Source organism: Scyliorhinus torazame, chromosome 19 (genome assembly GCF_047496885.1).
Source record: "Scyliorhinus torazame isolate Kashiwa2021f chromosome 19, sScyTor2.1, whole genome shotgun sequence".
Classification (NCBI taxonomy): Eukaryota; Metazoa; Chordata; class Chondrichthyes; order Carcharhiniformes; family Scyliorhinidae; genus Scyliorhinus; species Scyliorhinus torazame.
In genome coordinates, this window is record NC_092725.1 from 97,765,528 (window position 1) to 97,787,110 (window position 21,583).

Sequence of the window (21,583 nt, forward strand, 5' to 3'; positions counted from 1 at the left end):
CTGACTCGGTAATTGGGAGTGAGCTGACTCGGTAACTGAGTATGAGCTGGCTCGGTAATCGGGAGTGAGCTGACTCGGTAATTGGGAGTGAGCTGACTCGGTAATTGGGAGTGAACTAACTCGGTAATTAGGAGTGAGCTGACTCGGTAATTGGGAGCGAACTGACCGGTAACCGGGAGTGAGCTGACTCGGTGATTGGGAGTGAGCTGACTCAGTAATTGGGAGTGAGCAGAGTTGGAAATTGGGAGTGAGCTGACTCGGTAATTCGGAGAGAGTTGACTCGGTAACTGGGGGAGAGCTGACTCAGGAACCGGGAGTGAGCTGACTCGGTAATTGGGAGTGAGGTGACTCGTTAACCGATAGTGATCTGACTCGGTAATTGGGAGTGAGCTGACCCAGTAATTGGGAGTGAGCTGACTCAGTAACCGGGAGTGAGCTGACTCGGTAACCGGGAGTGAGCTGACTCGGTATTTGGGAGTGAGCTGACTCGGTAACCGGGGAGAGCTGACTCGGTAATTGGGAGTGAGCTAACTCGGTAACCGGGGGTGAGCTAACTCGGCAATTGGGAGTGAGTGACTCGGTAACCGGGGAGAGCTGACTCGGTATTTGGGAGTGAGGTGACTCGGTAACTGGGCATGAGGTGACTCGGTAACCGGGAGTGAGCTGACTCGCTAATTGGGAGAGAGCTTACACGGTATTTGGGAGAGAGCTGACTCTTTAACCGGGAGTGAGCTGACTCTTTAACCGGGAGTGAGCTGACTCGGTAACCGGGAGTGAGCTGACTCGGTAATTGGGAGTGAGCTGACTCGGTAACCGGGGAGAGCTGTCTCGGTAATTGGGAGTGAGCTAACTCGGTAACCGGGAGTGAGCTAACTCGGCAATTGGGAGTGAGCTAACTCGGTAACCGGGAGTGAGCTAACGCGGCAATTGGGAGTGAGCTGACTCGGTAACCGGGGAGAGCTGACTCGGTAATTGGGAGTGAGCTGACTCGGTAACTGAGTTTGAGATGACTCGGTAACCGGGAGTGAGCTGACTCGGTAATTGGGAGTGAGCTGACTCGGTAATTGGGAGTGAACTAACTCGGCAATTGGGAGTGAGCTGACTCGGTAACCGGGAGAGCTGACTCGGTAATTGGTTGTGAGCTGACTCGGTAACTGAGTATGAGCTGACTCGGTAACCGGGAGTGAGCTGACTCGGTAATTGGGAGTGAGCTGACTCGGTAATTGGGAGTGAACTAACTCGGTAATTAGGAGTGAGCTGACTCGGTAATTGGGAGCGAACTGACCGGTAACCGGGAGTGAGCTGACTCGGTGATTGGGAGTGAGCTGACTCAGTAATTGGGAGTGAGCAGAGTTGGAAATTGGGAGTGAGCTGACTCGGTAATTCGGAGAGAGTTGACTCGGTAACTGGGGGAGAGCTGACTCAGGAACCAGGAGTGAGCTGACACGGTAATTGGGAGTGAGGTGACTCGTTAACCGATAGTGATCTGACTCGGTAATTGGGAGTGAGCTGACTCAGTAATTGGGAGTGAGCTGACTCAGTAATCGGGAGTGAGCTGACTCGGTCACCGGGAGTGAGCTGACTCGGTAATTGGGAGTGAGCTGACTCGGTAATTGGGAGTGAGCTGACTCGGTAATTGGGTGTAAGCTGACTCGGTAACCGGGAGTGAACTGACACGGTAATTGGGAGTTAACTGAGTCGGTAATTGGGAGTTACAGTCATCTGTACATCTGTACATACATCTGCACATACACCAGGGACTACAGACAGATGTAACAGCCACAGCATCACTGGAGGGCAGCATATAAAGGGGTCAGCCCAAGGAAGGATCCACCTATTTCAGAAGCACAGGGCTAGTGAGCAGTAGCGACAGAGACAGCTCAGCATTGGCAGTTTACCTTAGCTTCACTGGTCATACCTCTTTACTGTATTATATCTAGTTGAGCTCTGGAAACAGAATGAACCCACTGAATAAAGTATTTGTGTTAACTGGAAGTCTACAATCTTTATTCAGACTTAGAGAATAACATATGATACCAGGAGTGATTAAGAAATCTAGCTAGACACCAGCAAGAGAAGAAAAACTTAAACCGGATATTCGACTGTGGAAGACTTCGCAGCAAATGGATCCTCGATGACTAACTGATTCGATGGAACTTGTTGGAACTCCATGGCAGCTGGAAACACTGGTAATTTAAGTTATAACTGGAAAATGTTTGAACAGCAGTTCCAAATATTTATCACAGCTAATGATTTAAGCACTGCCTCTGACGCAACAAAAATAGCCCTACCACTCTCAACAGGAGGGCATGAAGCTAGAGGAATCTATAATTGCTTTAATTACTTAGAAGGTGAGGACAACACCAAAGTAGATGTTATACTCAGAAAATTTGCTGAACTTTGTAACGGTCAGTCCGGTGAGATGCTGGAAAGATTTAACTCTTGTCAGAGAAACGGAGGGCCCATCTCTGATTTTATTACAAATCTCAAGTTAATACCACAAGGCTGTGATTATGCTGATTTCAGAGACACTGTGATAATGCTTCAATTAATTTCTGGACTATCTGACAAAAATTTGAGGGAAGAACTTTCACAAAATTAATATCTAACTCTAGAAATCACTATACAAAAATGCCTTGCTTATGAACAAAAACAAAATCAGTACTTTGAGTCTCTACAAACACAGAATCATCAGTTAGAAAACAAAATCGGTAAAAATGGCGTGAACACTCACCACGAGGCGGAGGCAGGGTTGAATTGGAAAAAGACGGAGGTTCTGAGCGGCAGCCATCTTGAGAAAGGAGTCGCACAAGCTCAGTTGCGAAAAGAGGGCACAGTACAGGAAACTCGGTGTGCGCATGGGCAATCGAGTCCTACGCATGACGTCACGTGCGTCATGATGTCAGAGGACCAAGACACACCCACTTAAAAGGGAAATGCACGGAAACGAACGGAAAGAAATTTAAAGCTGCAAAACCCAATTTTCTTGCCTCAAAAGAGAGAACAATGCCCGAACTTACACCAGCAGTTGAAAATACCTTTCACAACACCCTGGAACAAGCAGTTAGCACCGCCCTAGAAGATGATATGGTCCTTGTAGACTACGACTCAGACGAAGATTTCATCTTGGGAGATGGCTACCCCAGTACCAAATCCGAACCACAACTAGTGTTGTACCGTGAAGACCCCGACGATTACTTCTTCGGAATGGGGAATCATCAGCCCAGCATATATGACATCCCGACTCCTGAGTGCAGGATTATGCTGCGGCCTGACGCCAAGAAACAGAGAGTGGTTCACGCACCACGAAGGGTCCCAGCCTCCACACAAGAAGATGATTTGTTCATTGAACATGAAGAGAACGATCACAACTCCGAAACAAAAAGTGATGATTTGTCCATCGAACAATACACACAATACTGCTCAGACATGGCTGAGTTATTCGGAGATCCTGATCATAGCATCAGCAACACGGTTGAAAAGCTCAATACGACTCTTCTCATGGTAGATGAATCCAATACCATGATGCCATGGCAGATCGTCGGTACATTGGATGACAGCAATACCCAAGACGAAGACAGCGCCACACAGAGAGCACAGAACGACTCCGTTGAGAGAGCACAGATCGACTCTACAGCGAGAACACTGCACGACTCCACAGAGAGAGCGATGACAGACTCCACACAGAGAGCGATGAAGGACTCCACAGAGAGAGCAATGAAGGACTCCACAAAGAGAGCGACACAAGCCTCCACAAAGAGAGCGACGCGAGCCTCCACAAAGAGAGCGACGCAAGCCTCCACAGACAGCTCAGTGACAGACTCAAAAATGGAAGCAAGCAAACACTCCATAGCGAACGCCATGCATGAACAAGACTATGAAGATCGATCAAGCTTATTTGAGCCACCAGAAGAAGACACTAAATGTCTACCCACTGTATGTGAGACAAGTAACGAAGAAATCACAATTCCCATACAGAATGTGCAGGATCACAGCGAGACTGACATATCTCAGCTCGTCTGCACAGAAGCACTCAATAACCAGAGGACGGCCACCCATGGGTCCAGAGAGACCACGTCAATAGAAATCCTGAAGATTTTGACTCCAGAAAAGGAGCACAAAGAGATCACAGATGATTCAAATCAACCTGAAATGACTCCAAAAGAGGAGCACCAAGAAATCAATGATAATTCAAGTGAACCTGAAATGACTCCAAAAGAGGAGCATCTAGAAATCAATGATGATTCAAGTGAACCAGAAATGACTCTGGAAGAGGAGTACCAAGGAAGCAAAAAAAAGGAATCAAATCCACCACAAATGACTGATGTCACCAACATCAATGCAACATCAGATCATTCTCACAATTCTCAAAAACACACGTTCAATGTAGCAGATACCACAAAGGACACTGACACCAATAACTGTGACAAGGACTCAAATTATCCACATGGCACACTCATTGAGCGCAACAAGAACAACAAAAACCGCAAGCAGCGCAGCAGAAACAAGAACAGCAACAACAAAAACAACATGCAGCGCAACAAGAACAACAAAAACAACAAGAAGCATCCCAGAAACAACAAGCACGACAAGAAAAAGATTAAAAGCGAAAACAACAAAAACAGAATCAACAAGTGCGACCAAAAGAACAACAAGAAAGACAACAACAAGAACGCCAACGAAAACAACCAAGACAGAAATGACAGAAACACAACAATGAAACAATGACCTGTACAACATGGTACAACTCTGCACGTGAAGGACAATGCCACAGCACACTGCAAAACAATGACAAGACTACAAACATGCCATGGCATGATAAAGAATCTCACAAATTCACATCTGCTCCAGAACAAACAAGCAAAACAGCTTTCACGAACGATGACACACAGAATCAATACCACAAACACAGGGAACAGTCGAGGTCAGACAACGGTGCGACACAGAATCGCTACCCCCAATCAAATGGAACAGGGGAAAAAGGTGTCCACATCATTAAACGACTCATCAGCAAAGCAGCCGAGTCACGTTCCCACATCAACCTAGCTCTGTTATCGTACCGAGCAACCCCATTGAGCTCAGGACTGTCGCCAGTGCAAATGCTCTTCGGCAGAGACATCCGGACAACCCTACCGACAAAGCAATTCCGAGACCCCGGCAACGCATCGGTTCTCGACGACATGCGGACGCTATGCTCCAAACAAAAACTATACTACGATCAACATGCGATCCCACTCAAGCCACTGACAATAGGTGATACCATCAGAATCAGGGGCCCAGAAGGCGGATGGTCTGAGTCAGCCACGGTGATCAGGCAGGAGGCACCGCGGTCCCACATTGTCAAATCGTCTTCGGGAATACTTTTTCGCCGTAACCGCCGGGATCTATTAGAGATTCGACCTACAATGCCAATATTTTCCACACTGGACTTGACCGAGTCCATTTGTCCACAGGACGTTCCTCGCCACACAATGCCAGACAGTACTCTTGATGACTTCAAACCATCATCCCTACTACCACCGTTAAGGCGCTCTAGCAGAAGCCGTAATGCACCCGACCGGCTAGATTTGTAACGACACTTCAACACACGCACAAGACGGATATGGACATTTCTCACGAATGATTCCCAACACAGTTAATTGTTTCTGGATTACTTTTATCATTTTCACAGTGTGCAGATTTGCATATTCTCACCCCTTGTTATGTACAGTTTTCTTGAGGCCAGTCTAGATTACATGTCAAATAAAAGGGGGGGATGTAGTGATCTGTACATCTGTACATACATCTGCACATACACCAGGGACTACAGACAGATGTAACAGCCACAGCATCACTAGAGGCAGCATCAGAGATGGGTATAAAGAGTCCAGCCCAAGGAAGGATCCGCCTCTTTCAGAAGCACAGGGCTAGTGAGCAGCAGCGACAGAGACAGCTCAGCATAGGCAGTTTACCTTAGCTTCACAGGTCATACCTCTTGACTGTATTATATCTAGTTAAGCTCTGGAAACAGAACGAACCTATTGAATAAAGTATTTGTGTTAACTGGAAGACAATCTTTATTCAGACTTAGAGAATAACATAGGAGTGAGCTGACTCGGTAATTGGGAGTGAGCTGACTCGGTAACATGGAGTGAGTTGATTCGGGAACCGGGAGTGAGCTGACTCGGTAACAGAGAGTGAACTGACTCGGTAATTGGGAGTGAACTGACTCGGTAATTGGGAGTGAGTTGACTCGGGAACCGGGAGTGAGCTGACTCGGTAACCGGGAGTGAGTTGACTCGGGAACCGGGAGTGAGCTGACTCGGTAACCGGGAGTGAGCTGACTCGGGAACCGGGAGTGAGCTGACTCGGTAACTGGGAGTGAGCTGACTCGGTAACTGGGAGTGAGCTGACTCGGTAATTGGGAGTGAGCTGACTCGGTAATTGGGAGTGAGCTGACTCAGTTTCTGGGGAAGTTAGCTGACTCCATAACCAGGTGACTGCGAGTGAGCTGCTATTTAAAAACTTCTTCTTGGCCTGATTGTGAAAATGGAAATCAAACAGTTCCTCTGAAACGTTCCATCATATTGAAACGTGCCCCGTGGGATCCTCCGACAGCCGGACCCTCCGCTCCGCCGGCAGCGCACACACACCCGTGGGTTTCCCGACGTCGAGTGGTGGCCATGATGGGAAACCCCATTGGCCGGCTGTGGGAATGGAGAATCCCACTGCCGGCGAGGGTGCGTCGCACCGGAAAATGGAGCTGGGGGGATGGAGAATGTTGTAAACACACCAGGAAATACTTCAAATGGACTAATTATTAGTTAATATTCGTGCAGTATTCTTAAATAAGTATCTATCATTAAATTCTCTGTGAAGTCAGGTTAATGAAATGGCAGCGGCTGGATTACCTGTTCCTGAGACTAAGGGCGGATTCTCCGATTGACGATGCCGAAATGGAATTCGGCGATTGGGCGGAGAATCCCTTTTGACACCGAAATCGGGGATGGTGCCTATTTTCAGATGCTGTGCACTCTCCAAAACGGCATCGTTGGTGAGTCCGCTGCACACCGTTGGGATGGCCTCAGGACGTCACCTGAATGTCCTCTCCTGGCGCTCCTCCCCTGATGCGGCATCTTCCCGACAGCGTGGATCACTTGCGCTCTGAGGTTTTGTCAACCTCGCGCGGCGGCTGTGAACTGTGTCCACCGCCACCACAGATTGGGGGGGAGGGGAGCCGTTCCGCTGGCCTGGGGGCTTCGGTGGGGGCTGGGGGGATTGGTGGGGGTACTCCGGGGGTGGCAAGGGGAGTTACGGGGGGCACTATCTGGCAGGCTGGGTCCGCGCGCGGCCGGCACGATGTTGTGCGGCGCGACCGCTGCAGGTCACCGCCGTGCACATGCGCGGCCACGGACATGGCAATTTTCCGGTCGTACCTGCAGGGAATGCCGGGGCTTTTACTAGGCCCTCACTGGACGAAGCATCGGGGCGCGGACGGTGCCGACCTTTCCGTCGTAAGACTAGACACATGCTCCGGACATAGCCTCAAAATCGGAGAATCCAGCCCTAAGTGTTGATGCCGGGGCAGGATTTGTGGACTTCCACGACAGCAAAATGGCACCACACCTAGATCCATTCAGCGACTGTTAAGGGATTAGCATTGGCGCTACATGGAATACAATCGATTCCAATGGGAAACAGTACTGGATTCACCAGATACACGATTGAAACTCAGGAGGCTGACAAGACCCCCCCCCCCCAATGGCTCCCCACCTCCACACACACCATCCCAGCCAACAAGATGGCTCTGGTTGCGCTGGAGCGGGCCCATCCCACTGATGGGTTGACTGGGGCCAGAGTGCAACTGGGGGGTGGCCTGGGGGGACCCATACGACCCGTGGGCAGTCAGTGGTACGCACAGTTGCATGGCTGCCTTGCCGGCTGCAGCAATGGTGTTCCGTGCCCGTCCACCCCGACCTCACAGCCCACCTCCTGGCCACCACCCGCTACTCCTCCCAGCCCTGGCAGAAGCACCCGGCCAGCGGCACAACTGTCAGGAAACTATGGTGATGTTGGACACCTTCCGTCCCCCCTCTCGCTCTCTCAGCAGCCACAGTGCCAGTTTCACGATTTCTAAAAGCACAAGTGAACCTCGCCATTGGTAATTCAGCCCATTGTTGGCGGAGAATCGCGGAGACCCCGGAGAATACCGGGTCAGGCCGGCTAATGATATGACAACGGTGTTTACTGTACAAGCGTTCCAGAACACATTGAGGCCGCTGTCGAGGCGACGGAGAATTGCGATTTGGCGTAAAACCAGCCAGCCATGATTTCGGCGTCGAAACCGATTCTCTGCCCAATTGCGTTGCCCGATTTCACCGCCGGCCAACGGAGAATCGCGCCCCAGACATTTAAATAGACCAATGAATTCTGTCGGCTCTCTAATCTCCGAGAGATATAGTCCGATTATCAACAAGGGGAACTCTTACTCCCTGTTGGTGCTTTCGCTCTCATTGTTACTACCTTGGAATCTACGTCAATCTCTTCTCTCTCTCTGCCTCATTCTCTCTGTCTCATCGTCTCGTTCTCTTCCTTTCAGTCTCATTCTCCCGCTCTGTCTCTCTCTCTCTCTTTCGCTGTAACTCTGCCTGCCTATCTCTTTCTCTCTTTTTTTCTCTATCTGTGATTCTCTGATTGTGTGCCTCCTCCCCTGCCTGATACACTCTTTCTCTATGATTGTGTCTCCCTGTGTGTCTCTGATTGTGATTCTGTGAATCTCAATATTTCTCTGTGCCTGTTACCCTGTCTGTTTGTCTCTCTCATGCTTTGACTGCCTGCATGGCTCTTTCTGTAATTCTCTGTCTCCCTCTCTCTCTTTGTGACGGAGATTCTTGTTCAAACCCAATTGTTGTGGAAACCACAACTTTTGTAAGAAATATATTTCCAGCCTGCTTTATTATTCTGACTTTTGAGTTTTCTCAGACTAAATCAATGAAAGGGAGCCCCTATCTGCCGAATGTTTAAAAATTTAAATTACATTAATTTCAGAGCACACTTCTTTAAACAAAGGTGGAATCCCAGATCATAAAGCAAAGTGGATGATTGCACGGTTGGGTTTATGGACTAATTTTAAATCAGTAATCATAGAATCATAGAATTTACAGTGCAGAAGGAGGCCATTCGGCCCATCGAGTCTGCACCGGCTCTTGGAAAGAGCACCCCACCCAAGGTCCACACCTCCACCCTATCCCCATAACCCAGTAACCCCACCCAACAATTTTGGACACTATGGGCAATTTATCATGGCCAATCCACCTAACCCGCACATCTTTGGACTGTGGGAGGAAACCGGAGCACCCGGAGGAAACCCACGCACACACAGTGAGGATGTGCAGACTCCGCACAGACAGTGACCCAAGCCGGTATCGAACCTGGGACCCTGGAACTGTGAAGCAATTGTGCTATCCACAATGCTACCGTGCTGCCCATATGGCGAGGCTGTCTACATAACAATCTTTATTGCCACAAGTAGGTTTACATTAACACTGCAATGAAGTGACTGTGAAAACCCTCTAGTTGTCAAGCTCCGGCGCCTGTTCGGATCTACAGAGGAAGAATTCAGAATGTCCAAATTACCGAACAGCACGTCTTTTGGGACGAGTGGGAGGAAGCCGGAGCACCCGGAGGAAACCCATGCAGTCACGGGGAGAACGTGCATACTCCACACAGACAGTGACCCAAGCCGGGAATCGAACCTGGGACCCTAGAGCTGTGAAGCAACAGTGCTAACCACTGTGCTATCGTGCTAACCCACCTGCTTAAAGTCCCAGAGCAGATCTCCTAAGGGTATCATCCAGAACTGACTCTTACATCCTGCACACCTCACTTACTAAAACTTGGCTCACTCCTGACTTGAAAATGTCTGTGACAGAATTCTGGTGGTTCAGTTTGGATGGTCATACCGGCTGCAGAAGGGAATTTACAATTTAAGCCTCTCCAGAAGAAGCAGCAACCAGAATCCAGGGATTCTGGATGCGAGAGAAAGTTCTTTGTCTGCAAAGTTGGCCAGTGTAGGTTGTGTTTTCCGACAGCTTTGGGAAGTTCACTAAGACTGTACATGTGGATCTTAAAGGATAGGGGGAGGAATTAATGTGCAATTAAAGAGGCAGTCGAAGGCACTGATGTTCTGGAATGTTAGATCAGTAGCTGGAACAGCAGGGGTGTCCTTTAGCCAAGCTCCATTGAATTTGTACAAAAAGCGAGGACTGTCTCTGTGTCTGCTCATTTATCACACAGCCGGGCAAACTCCAGCAACCTTCAAGCTCCCATGTCCTGTTTGTAAAACTTTCAGCAACAAAATTAAAACAAGATGCACTGCCAGTTCTGAGCAAACTCGCTTTTCACTAGGGAACATTTCCACCCGAACCATTTCCCAGAGAATCTGCTTCGCTGCTTTACATGGATTTTATTACATTCCGCTGTAAACGGGGTCTCTCTCTCTCTCTCTCCCTCTCCCTCACTCACGCAATATAATTTCAAGCCTTTGTTCCACCAGGATAGCTGCGATTTACATAAATTTACATAAGTGAAATTATTCCTGGGATACGTTTACTTGTGGAAAATATGCAAATAAGCAATATCCCTTTTAATCTCCCAGCATGTACTTACTGAGAGGTTTCAGCATTTCAGCCCAGATTTTTCACTATGGGAATAAGAAACTTTCTCACAGCCTAATATGTGGAGAGTGACAGAAAAATATATACAGGTGCAAGAAGCTTTTTTTTCTAATAGAAAATATCTACAGACACTTGCAAATTGAAATCGAAATAGAAGTTACTGGAAACAGTTTGCAGGTCAGGGCGGTTCCATGGAGAGATTGGACAGGTTAATGTGTCCAGTGTGGATCTTTGTCACTATGTTAGGCTCACTCGGAGGCATCCAACTGTCAGGACGTATTTACTCTTACTCGTTCATGGGATGTGGGTGTCACAGCCCATCCCTAATTGCCCCTTGAGAAGGTGGTGAGCTGCCTTCTTGAACCGCTGCAGTCCACGTGGTGTAGGTACACCCAATGTGCTGTTAGGGAGGGAGTTTCAGGATTCTGACCCAGCGGCAGTGAAGACTGGTTTGGTTTCAGCCTCATGCAGATCGTCCCGCCCTATACCCGTAACCCCAGGAGGGGGGGGGGGGACAAGTGAATGTAGTGTTTTTGGATGATGTCACTGAGATGCAGCATGTGGATATGAAATAGAGGGAGCCAAATGTGAGTCACGATGGGATTCTCTGGCCTTCCAGCCGTGTGTTTCTCAGCAACAGTTGGCGGTGCACTAACGGAAATTATGGGCAGAATTTAATGCCCTCCTCTATAGTGAGTTTGGTGACAGGGGGCATTTAATCGGGCAGGAGGGTGGCAGCTGCGATCCCCACCAACTTCTCTGGACGTTCACTGGCAGTGGGATTCTCTGCCACGCCACTGGGAAACCCGCAGGTTGCGCTGGCAGCGGGACCAGAAAATCCCACCGCCAGCAAACGGCCAGAGAATTCCAGCCTCGATCTCCTGGGGGACTGATACTGAGATTCCACGCAAAACTTAATCCAGGGCAAACAGAATTAGAGACCCCCAGCACAGCTCAGTCACTATTTTAAAGTCAGAAATTCCGGCCTTATTTGAATTTTCCAATCCAAGTTCCTATGTCTATATTTGTAATGGAACAGACAATGTAAACATGTCACACTGTAATGACCATCCGCCTATCAGTAAAGATCCCATCGCTGGTGGGAGGCTGTAATTGCAATGTGACTCATTTACATAGGTAGGGTGGTATATGATGGAGGTGATGGGGTCGTGCCTGCTAGCTGGATAACCGGTGAGAGCCCTGCTTTTTGTGAAGGCCCATTACATTCAGCGCCAGTGAGGCATTAACCAGACATAGTTAGTGTGCCTTCCTTGTGTCCAAAGACCCCAGCGGTGAAAGTCTTGCCCACTGAAAACCGCCGGCCACTCAGAGTTAGTACACCCAGCTGAGGGCTAGGATACAGGCACATGTGAGTAAAAGTGGGAGGGTCGCAGGATTGAGGTTGCTGCGGAGTTTCTTAGCAGCAAGGGCCCCCCCCTTCCTGATGCTGGGTCCCTTGATGAGACACCGATTGCCTGACAGCGAGGGACCTCCCCAGATGCCCACAAGCAAACATGCCAGATTTTGCTTTTCGGGCTTCTTGCATGGCGAGTTTCCCACCCCCTGCTGGTTGAATTCCAGAGATGGTAAATGGGCGTTAATTCCCCACTGAACGGTCTCAGTTTGTGGTGACGTGGGAAGACCATCCATGGACTCAATGGGGTGAAGGTGGAAAGTCGGTGGGGATCTCACCTGCCACCCTCCCGCCTGATTAAATGCTCCCTGCATCAAACTCGCTAAAGTGGAGGGCATTAAATTTGGCCCATAATTTCTGTTATAAATATCGTCTTGGTGGGCGGGTAACGTAGTGGCACAGTGGTTAGCACTGCTGCCTCACAGCACCAGGGACCCGAGTTTGATTCTGACCTCGGCGACTATGTGAGTTTACACATTCTTCCCATGTCTGCTGGAGTTTCCTCTGGGTGCTCCGGTTTCTTCTCAATGTCCAAAGATGTGTGGGGTAGGTGGATTGGAAATGCTAAATTGTCCCTGGATGGGGTTACAGGGATAGGATGGGGGATTGGGCCTAGGTTAGGGTGCTTTTTCAGAGGGTCGGCGCAGACCCGATGGGCTGAATGGCCTCCTTCTGCACTGTAGAGGTTCCAAATGGGTGGCACGGTCGCACAGTGGTTAGCACTGTTGCTTCACAGTACCAGGGACCTGAGTTTGATTCCTGGCTTGCGTCACTGTCTGTGCGGAGTCTGCACGTTCTCCCTGTGTCTGCGTGGGTTTCCTCTGGCCGGCTGTTCCAGTTTATTCCCACAAGTCCAGCAAGATGTGCTTATTAGGTGAATTGGACATCCTGGGCGGGATTCTCCGCAATTGGCGCGATGTCCGCCGACCAGCGCCAAAAATGGCGCGAATCAGTCCGGCATCACGCCGCCCCCAAGGTGTGGAATTCTCCGCATCTTGAGGGGCCGAGCGCTCACCTTGACGGGCTTGGCCCACGCTGGAGTGATTTCCGCCCTGCCAGCTGGCGCGGAAATTACTTTGCCGTGCGACGCATGCGCGGGAGCGTCAGCGGCCGCTCACGGCATCCCCGCGCATCCGCAGTGGAGGGGATCTCTTCTGCCTCCGCCATAGTGAAGACCAAGGCGAAGGCGGAAGGAAAAGAGTGCCCCCACGACACAGGCCCGCCCGCAGTTCGGTGGGCCCCAATCGCGGGCCTGGCCACCGTGGGGGCACCCCCGGGGCCAGATCGCCCCGCGCCCCCCCCCCCCCAGGACCCCAGAGCCCGCCCGCGCCGCCTTGTCCCACCGTTCGAAAAGGTGGTTAAATCCACGCCGGCTGGCGTGGGTTGACAGCGGCGGGACTTTGGCCCATCGCGGACCGGAGAATCGCCGGGGGTGGGCCCGCCGACTGCCGCGATTTCCGCCGACCGGCGCGGCGCGATTCCCGCCCCCGCCGAATCTCCGGTGACGGAGAATTCGGGACACGGCGGGGGCGGGATTCACGCCGGCCACCGGCGATTCTCTGACCCGGTGGGAGGGTCGGAGAATCGCGCCCCCTGAATTCTCTCTCTGTATACCCAAACAGGCGCCGGAATGTGGCGACTAGGGGATTTTCACAGATTATTATTATGATTCTAAGAATTTATAACAAAGTGCATGCAGATAAAAGATTTTTAATATGAACTTTTTTATTCTTAATAGAATTCTATTTTTCAAAATATCACTAACGATCAATGCATATTTTATTAATAAACGTAAAAGAAGGCCTTAGTGCCTTCCACAACCACCGGAAATCCCAAAGTACTTTGGAAATGTAATGTAGGAAACACAGCAGCCAGTCTGCACATAGCAAACTTCCACAAAAACAATGTGATAATTACTGGATGATCCATCTTTGTGATCTTGATACAGTAAAAAATATTGGCTAGATCATGGGGCTGTGCAGGATAACCCGCTGGCTCTTCCTCAAAATCATGTCACAGAATTTTTTATATCCACCTGAGAGGACAGTCAGGGTCTCGGCTTGATGTCTCACCTGATGGGTCAACCTCCGACAGTTCAGCTCTCCCTCAGTACTGCACGGGAGTGTCAGCTTTGATTTCTGTGCTCAGGTCTCGGTGTGGGACTTGAATACTCAACCCGCTAAGCGAGCCACTCCTGACATCGGCAGATAGATCTCAGGTAAGCATCATGAGCGGCACCAAATGAAATCCTCTCTGACAGACTTTTCTTTCTCCCTTTAGATAATTCGTCAGCAATTTCCACAGTTAACGACGAGAAGATTAGGAACAAGAGGCCAGTCAAAGTAAGGAACCAACGTTTAACGGGAATTTTGCCTGGACTGCTCTCAGGATCGATGTCAGGAGTGTTTTTTTTATAAAATAGATTTTCATGTGCCTCAGTGATTAACCCAGTTCCGTACGGAAATAGGGGATTTCTGCCAAAGTTGTGACACGGGTTGGGTGGGAGGCCTGAGAAAACGTAAAGTCAGAACCTCAAACTGTGCCCCGTGGGCGAAGTCAATGAAAATAGTCATTAAAATTAATTTCCTTCAAGCTAAAAACCCATGCGAGCAGTCAATAGAATAGGTGTCAACCAGCAGGGTGGCCTAGCCATCTCCAATTATGACTTTGGCCCCCATCCATGAACTGATGGGTCTTTATTTGTGGACATCTTCAATAAGGAGAGTTGTGATCTTTCAGTTCTGCCTTGAGAACTGTGTGTCCAATTTTAACCCTGTGGCTTAGTGATTCTATAATGGAATGTGGGCATCACTAGCAAGGCCAGCATTTGTTGCCTGTCCCTAATTGCCCTTGAACGGAGAATCTTGCTCGGCCATTTCAGGGGGCAGTTAAGAGTCAATCACATTGCTGTGGGTCTGGAGTCACATGTAGGCCAGACCGGGTAAGGACGGCAGATTTCCTTCCCTAAAGAACATTGGTGAACCAGATGGGTTTTTAACGACAAATCGATGATAATGTCATGGTCACCATTACTGAGACTAGCTTCCAATTCCAGATTTTATTAATTGATTTAAATTCCACAAGCTGCCATGGTGGGATTTGAACCCACGCTGCCAGAGCATTAGCCTGAGCCTCTGGATTACTGGGTCAGTGACGTTCCCGCTACCCCCTCATGAACGTGAACATGTACACGGGCTTGGAAATCCCTTCGCTGCTCCAGAGTTCTGAATCTTTCACCATTGGAATATTCCATTTTGCAATGTGGGTGACCTCATATTTTCCCACATTGAACTCGGTCAACCAGTGGCTAAATCTGTCATGTTTCTTTGAAACTACTTAATCACAACTTACTCTACCTCGTAACTTGATGTCATCTGCAAAGCAGGATGAACAACTGTCAAATCCTTCATCCAAGCTTGTCGTAAATACGAAGGAAAGCCAGGACCCCGGGGTGGGTTTCTGGGGAACATTACATTCTGCAATCAGAGTTCATTCTCACCATCCCTACTCTCTGTCTCCTATCTACCAATCCACAATCAAAATGTGGCACAAAGTCACCTCCAATTCTGTGTCCTTTTATTTCTGAGAAATGATTACCTGGCGTGCTCGAGTGGAGGCTCCTATAAACAAGAGTCTAGAAACTGCAGCTGAGAGCAGGTGAATTGGTATTTTTAATTCCTTCTCAGGATATGGGAATCACTGATAATGTCATATTTATTGCCCATCCTCAATTACCATAAGACCATAAGACGTGGGGCAAAAGTAGGCCATTCAGCTCATTGAGTCTGCTCTGCCATTCAATGAGATCATGACTGATCTGACATGATAATCCTCAATTCCGCCTGAGCCCTATAACCCTCGATTCTCTTCCTGATTAAAAATCTGTCCATCTCACTCTGGAACATACAAAATGACCCAGCTCTACAGCCCACTGTGGTAAAGAATTCCACAGATTCACTACCTCCGGAGAGAAGAAATTCCTCCTCATCTCTGTCTTAAATGGGTGACCCCTTACTCTGAGATTATGCCCTCTGGTCCTAGAATCTCCCAGAATGGACAACAACCTGTCAGCATCTACCCTTCAAGCCCCCTGAGAATCCTATATATCCCAATAAGATCGCCTCTCATTCTTCTAAACTTCAATCAGTACAAACCCAACCTACTCAACCTCTCCTTATAAGAAAATCCCTCCATATTCAGGATCAACCTAGTGCACCTTCTCTGAACTGCCTCCAATGCCAGTATATCTTTCCTGAGATAAGAGGACCAAAACTGTTCACAGTATTCCAAGTGTGGTCTAACTAGTGCCTTGTACAGTTTTAGCAAGACTTCCCTATTTTTCTACTCTATTCCCTTTGAAATAAAGGCCAACATTCCACTTGCTACATGGGAAGGCAGGAGGCTGAGACTAGCTTAGATTCTCTCGCAGAGAGCTATCATGGATATTATGGACCAAATGGCCTTCTCTGTTTTGTAACCATTCTATGATTCGGTGATACTGTGAGGTGCTACCAGTGTAACGTTGGTGAGTTACTGCAGTGCATTTTGTAAATTGTACACACTGCAGTCATGGTGTATCAGTGATTCCTTCCCAGTAATCAACCCAATAATATTGGCATGGTGTAACCAGTCCGGTGATAACAAAGAACAAGAACGAAGAACATTACAGCACAGGAACAGGCCCTTCGGCCAACCATCCTGCGCCGATCCAGATTTCTTATTTAGACCTACTACTTATTGCCCAAACAATCTGTCTCCTCCATTCCCCGCCCATTCATGTGTCTATCAAGAAAAATCTTAAATGTTGCTATCATGCCTGCCTTCACCACCTCCACTGGCAACGCGTTCCAGGCACCCACCACTTTCCCCGCACATCTCCCCTAAACTTTCCCCCTCTCACCTTGAACCTGTGCCCCCTTGTAATTGAGTCTTCCGCCCTGGGAAAAAGCTTCTGACTATTCGCCCTGACTATACCCCTCATAATTTTGCAGGCCTCAATCAGGTCTACCCTCAACCTCTGTCTTTCCAACGAAAACAATCCACGTTTATTCAACCCCTTCTCATAGCTAACCAGGAAACATCCTAGTAATCCTTCTTTGCACTCTCTCCAAAGCATCCACGTCCTTCTGGTAGTGTGGCGACCAGAACTGCACGCAATATTCGAAATGTGGCCGAACTAAAGTTTTATACAACTGTAACATGATCTGTCACCTCTTGTACTCAATACCCCGGCCGATGAAGGCAAGCATGCTGTAAGCCTTCTTGACCACCTTATCCACCTGCATTGCCACTTTCATGCAACTATGGACCTGAACACCCACATCCCTCTGTATGTCAATGCTCCTAATTACTGTATAATTCACACCTGAATTTGATCTTCCAAAATGCATCACCTTACATTTGTCCGGTTTGAACTCCATCTGCCACTTCTCTGCCCGACTCTCCAACCTATCTATATTCTGCAGTATTCTCTGAAAGTCCTCTTCATTATCTGCAACTCCACCTATCTTAGTGTCATCTGAAAATTTGTTAATCAGACCATTGACATTTTCCTCCAGATCATTTATATATATTACAAACAACAGTGGTCCGAGCACTGATCCCTGTGAAACACCACTAGTTAGAGATCTCCATTCTGAAAAACTCCCTTCCACAGTATATTGATCTTCACAGTATAGAAACAAAGTGGCTGTTGAGTCCAGGGAAAGGGGCACTGGCCAAATAACTGTTCTGTCCTGGCTGGCGGTGAACCTCTTGAGTGTTGGTGTTAGTGTCCAGAGTAAGTGGTGAATATGCATCACGTTCCTAACTCAAGTCTTGTGGATGGTGGAGAGGTTTTGTTTGCCAGGAGGTGAACCACTCTCACAGAGTATCCAGCAGCTCTAATAACCATAGTGTCGATACAATTGTTCCAGTTAAATTTCAATAGTAATCTCCGAGATGTTGATGGTGGGAGAGTCAGTGGATGTGATGATTTTAAAGGTCAAAGGAAGGGAAGTTAAATGGGGAATATTTAAATGTACAAAAAACTTTGTTGATCGATGTGTCTGTGGTTGACGACATTTTGTGAAATCCAGATTGTATCCGAGTTGCTTCTTCCAGAAATACACAAAGAGCAGGTTCACAGTGGAGGGAGAACTCATTTGCAGATTTCTCGTGTTTTAGACTCTTCAAAGATCGTTGTTTTAGGATAAAATTCAACCTAAACAAAAACCCTGAAGGAATTTGTTCAGGTGTTAAATTTCTTTATAAGCTGCTGACTGTAACAGTTATGGACAAATGGAGTTTACCTTGTCTCAGCTTGAGAGTGATCCAGAGTGACGAGCAGGACTTGGAAGTACAATGTCAGGAGCTTTTGTGGTCACAATGTCCTGATATTGCTTTGAGCAAGTCTCTAACTTGGCAAAGCATCAAAATGATGCCCAGCTAGACCCTGGGTAGGCATGGTAACCAATCTAGTGATCTTGGTATGATGTTATCTTGGTGTGTAACTAATCTGGTAGCAATGGGCTGAATTCTCCGCCTCCAGACGCTGGCAGCTAAAGTTGCGATCGGGCAGAGAATAATGGGTAATGTAAAATTTGTGATTTGTGTGCGGTGTCGATTCCGATGCCATGCTCCGGTCCTCTGCCAGCGGCATTAGTGAAGTTCACTCTCGGCTCCTGCAGGTCCATGCAAAACTGTCAGTTGCATGGATTTAGATCTCATTAGTGGGTTGGACACTTTATGCTCCACCCCTTCACGATGCTCCACCCCTCCCAGGCGGAGGTCACGAGGATGTAAATTGATATACGTATTTACAAGTGGGGCCAAGGCCCAAGAGCTGTTGAGGAGGAGCAAGAGGGTAAAAAAACTCTAAAATAAACTCTCAAAATATGGTGGGCTTGCTGAGCGTGGCTGCCTAAGCCGGAGGGAGTATCGGGGGAGTAACTTAGTGCCATGTCCATGCACTCGGGTATCCCCCTCGAGATCAGGGTGCTGTGGCCCAGACCGCCAATGCTGCAGTATGTTATTAATTAAGGTGCTACATACAGGCTCCTGGCTGTTCACCCTGCTGACTGTTCACTCTGTCCTATAAATGTTCAGAGAGCCTCTGGTCATGTGCGAGCTGACCCAGGTCACCCCTCTGGAAACCCTCAGGCCCCAGCTGACTCACCAAGGGAGGTCACCTGCCCACCAATCCTCATTGCACTCCTCAGAAGCGCTGCTCCACTGCAGAGGAAGCAAGGGATTAGCAGAGCTCACCCCAACCAAAGGACAGCTGCACCGTGACCTTTGGTACCCTCTCTGGCACACTGCCTCTCTCAGAGTTGAGGCCTCACCAGTGATCCCCATCCCTCAGGATCATGAGCTGCCTCCTCCTTGTGAGGCTGGCAGCACTGACTGCCTCTGCCACCTCCTCCCAGGTGCTGTTCAGGAGGGGAGACTTGAGACTTTGGCCCATCCTGGGGAAGAGGCTGTCCCTCCTCTCCTCAATGGCATTGGTTAGGCAGTGGGTCCAACTCAGACTCCTGAAACAGGCAGGGGGCAAACCTTCTCTGAGTCATATTCATGTCTGGGATGAGTGTGTGTGTGTGTGGTGAGTGGGGAGCCTATAAGCAGCTCTAGCTTGTCAGGCTCTTTAGCCAGAACTCCGGCCCCAGCAGAAATGCCGCCACTGGGGATGGGAATTGCTTTCAATTCATGCCCATTTTCATGTCCCAAATTCCAGAACAAACAGCGCTCCTAACAGGAACGTGAACTGCATGCGGTCCGGCAGGAACACTGAGGGGTGAATTCTCCGCCAGCGGGATTCTCTGTTCCGCTGGCAGTGCACCCCCACCTAGGGTTCCCGGTGGCAGGGGGGGGTGCCTACAATGGGAAATTCCATTGGCCAGCGGCGGGTATGGAGAATCCCGCTGCCAGCGACGGCGCGGAGAAACACACAGCTGGGGAGGCGGAGAATTCACCCCTCAGCCTCCCAAACAGAGAATTCAGCCCATCTCCATAGAAATCAGTCTACAACACTGTTATAACCCGACTGGAAGCCACGGGGTCTGCAACATCAGAGTGCCAGTGGCCTCACCTGAATATGATTGCCCCAGACAAGGGGGCGGAACCCTAAGCAAGGGTTCACCGGGACATAAATACCCCAACCCAAGTGTGGGCTGGGCATGGGAAACCCTTCAGGGAGTAGGATTTGTATTCTAGTATGTAAAATAAATAATGAGTTTTCTAACAGTCATCACTTCCGTGTGGCCGCTCACCTGGAACGTTACGGACACCGGTATCGGTTTGTCTTTAATTAATGTTGGGCAGGTGGTTGGAGTGTAAAATTGGTACGCAGCTTAAGAATGACGTGTACAGGGCGGCATGTGGCCGGCCCTGGGTCCCATTCCGTGTGGAGTTTGCACATTCTCCCCGTGTCTGCTCGGGTTTCACCCTCACAACCCAAAGATGTGCAGGTTAGGTGGATTGGCCCTGCTTAATTGCCCCTTAATTGGAAAAAAAATAATTGGGTACTCTAAATTTATATTAAAAAAAAGAATGACGTGTACATTTATATTGCAAGATTACGACTGATGGCAAGCGGTTTGCTAAACTGCACCAGGAGTGAATCGGGTTGACTCTGGAGCTGGGTAGTGTTCCACTGCTTTGGAATATAAATCCAGTGTAGTATCAAACCTGCTTTACAAAGTCTGCTGAGCCTACCACTTTCAGGTTAATTGCTTCGAGAGTAACAATGGTCCCTTCCTCACTACCATAACATTTCAACATTCTAAATCTTGGAAGAGAGACACGCCCCTGCTTGTGTTAGATTTTCTCCTAACAGAACAGTGGAATTCTTGGGCATCTGTTTGTGGAAAGGTCCCGCAAGACATATAATGGTTTTCCACCAAGTGGTGTAAACAGTCCTGATATCTGGTTACTGTCCCATTACTTGCCCCCATGATGTGAGCTCAGTGTTGGTGTCCAGAACTACATGCAAAAACACATCGCTGGTCATCATTTTCTCATTCATAGAGCACATTTCACAGGCTGTGGGTGTCACTGGCTGGGCCAACATTTGTTGCCCATCCCTAATTGCCTTTGAGCAGGTGGTGATGTCCCCCAATACCTAAAAGGTGGAGCTGTCCCTCTCCCCAGTGAGGAACTAGCTGCTCCTGCACATAGGGAGCGATGGGTTTCCTTTGGGGCTGGACACGTTTTGACCCAGGCAATTTCATTGTGACCAAAAGAGACTGGGATTCTGGGAATGGGATTATCAGGCTAGTGGAATGCTGGACTGTCACTTGCCACCAATGGTAACATTGCAGTCTAAATGCACACGTCATTCTTCAGAGCCATGTAAATTTCACACTTCTGCCTCCTGTCTAACATTAAATAAAGTCAACCTGATCATAGTATGGTTTTCATGGAGGTATTGTTACCAGATTGGTTGCAAAATCACAATTTTTACATTACCCATTATACTCTGTCCGATCGCAATTTTAAAGCTGCCAGCGTCTGGAGGCGGAGAATTCAGCCCATTGCT

At 48.7% G+C, this 21,583-nt stretch overlaps 1 protein-coding gene across 6 annotated transcripts in view; it reads left to right on the forward strand.

The window, feature by feature from the left end:
* The window catches only part of rfx4 (regulatory factor X, 4), a 391,138-nt gene that overhangs the window by 280,634 nt on the left and 88,921 nt on the right, over positions 1-21,583 (forward strand). For all 6 annotated transcript variants that reach the window (XM_072484885.1, XM_072484883.1, XM_072484881.1 and 3 more), the window contains one exon: positions 14,350-14,411. In XM_072484885.1, the coding sequence (XP_072340986.1) occupies positions 14,350-14,411 (62 nt within the window). The remainder of the gene's footprint in view (positions 1-14,349; positions 14,412-21,583) is intronic.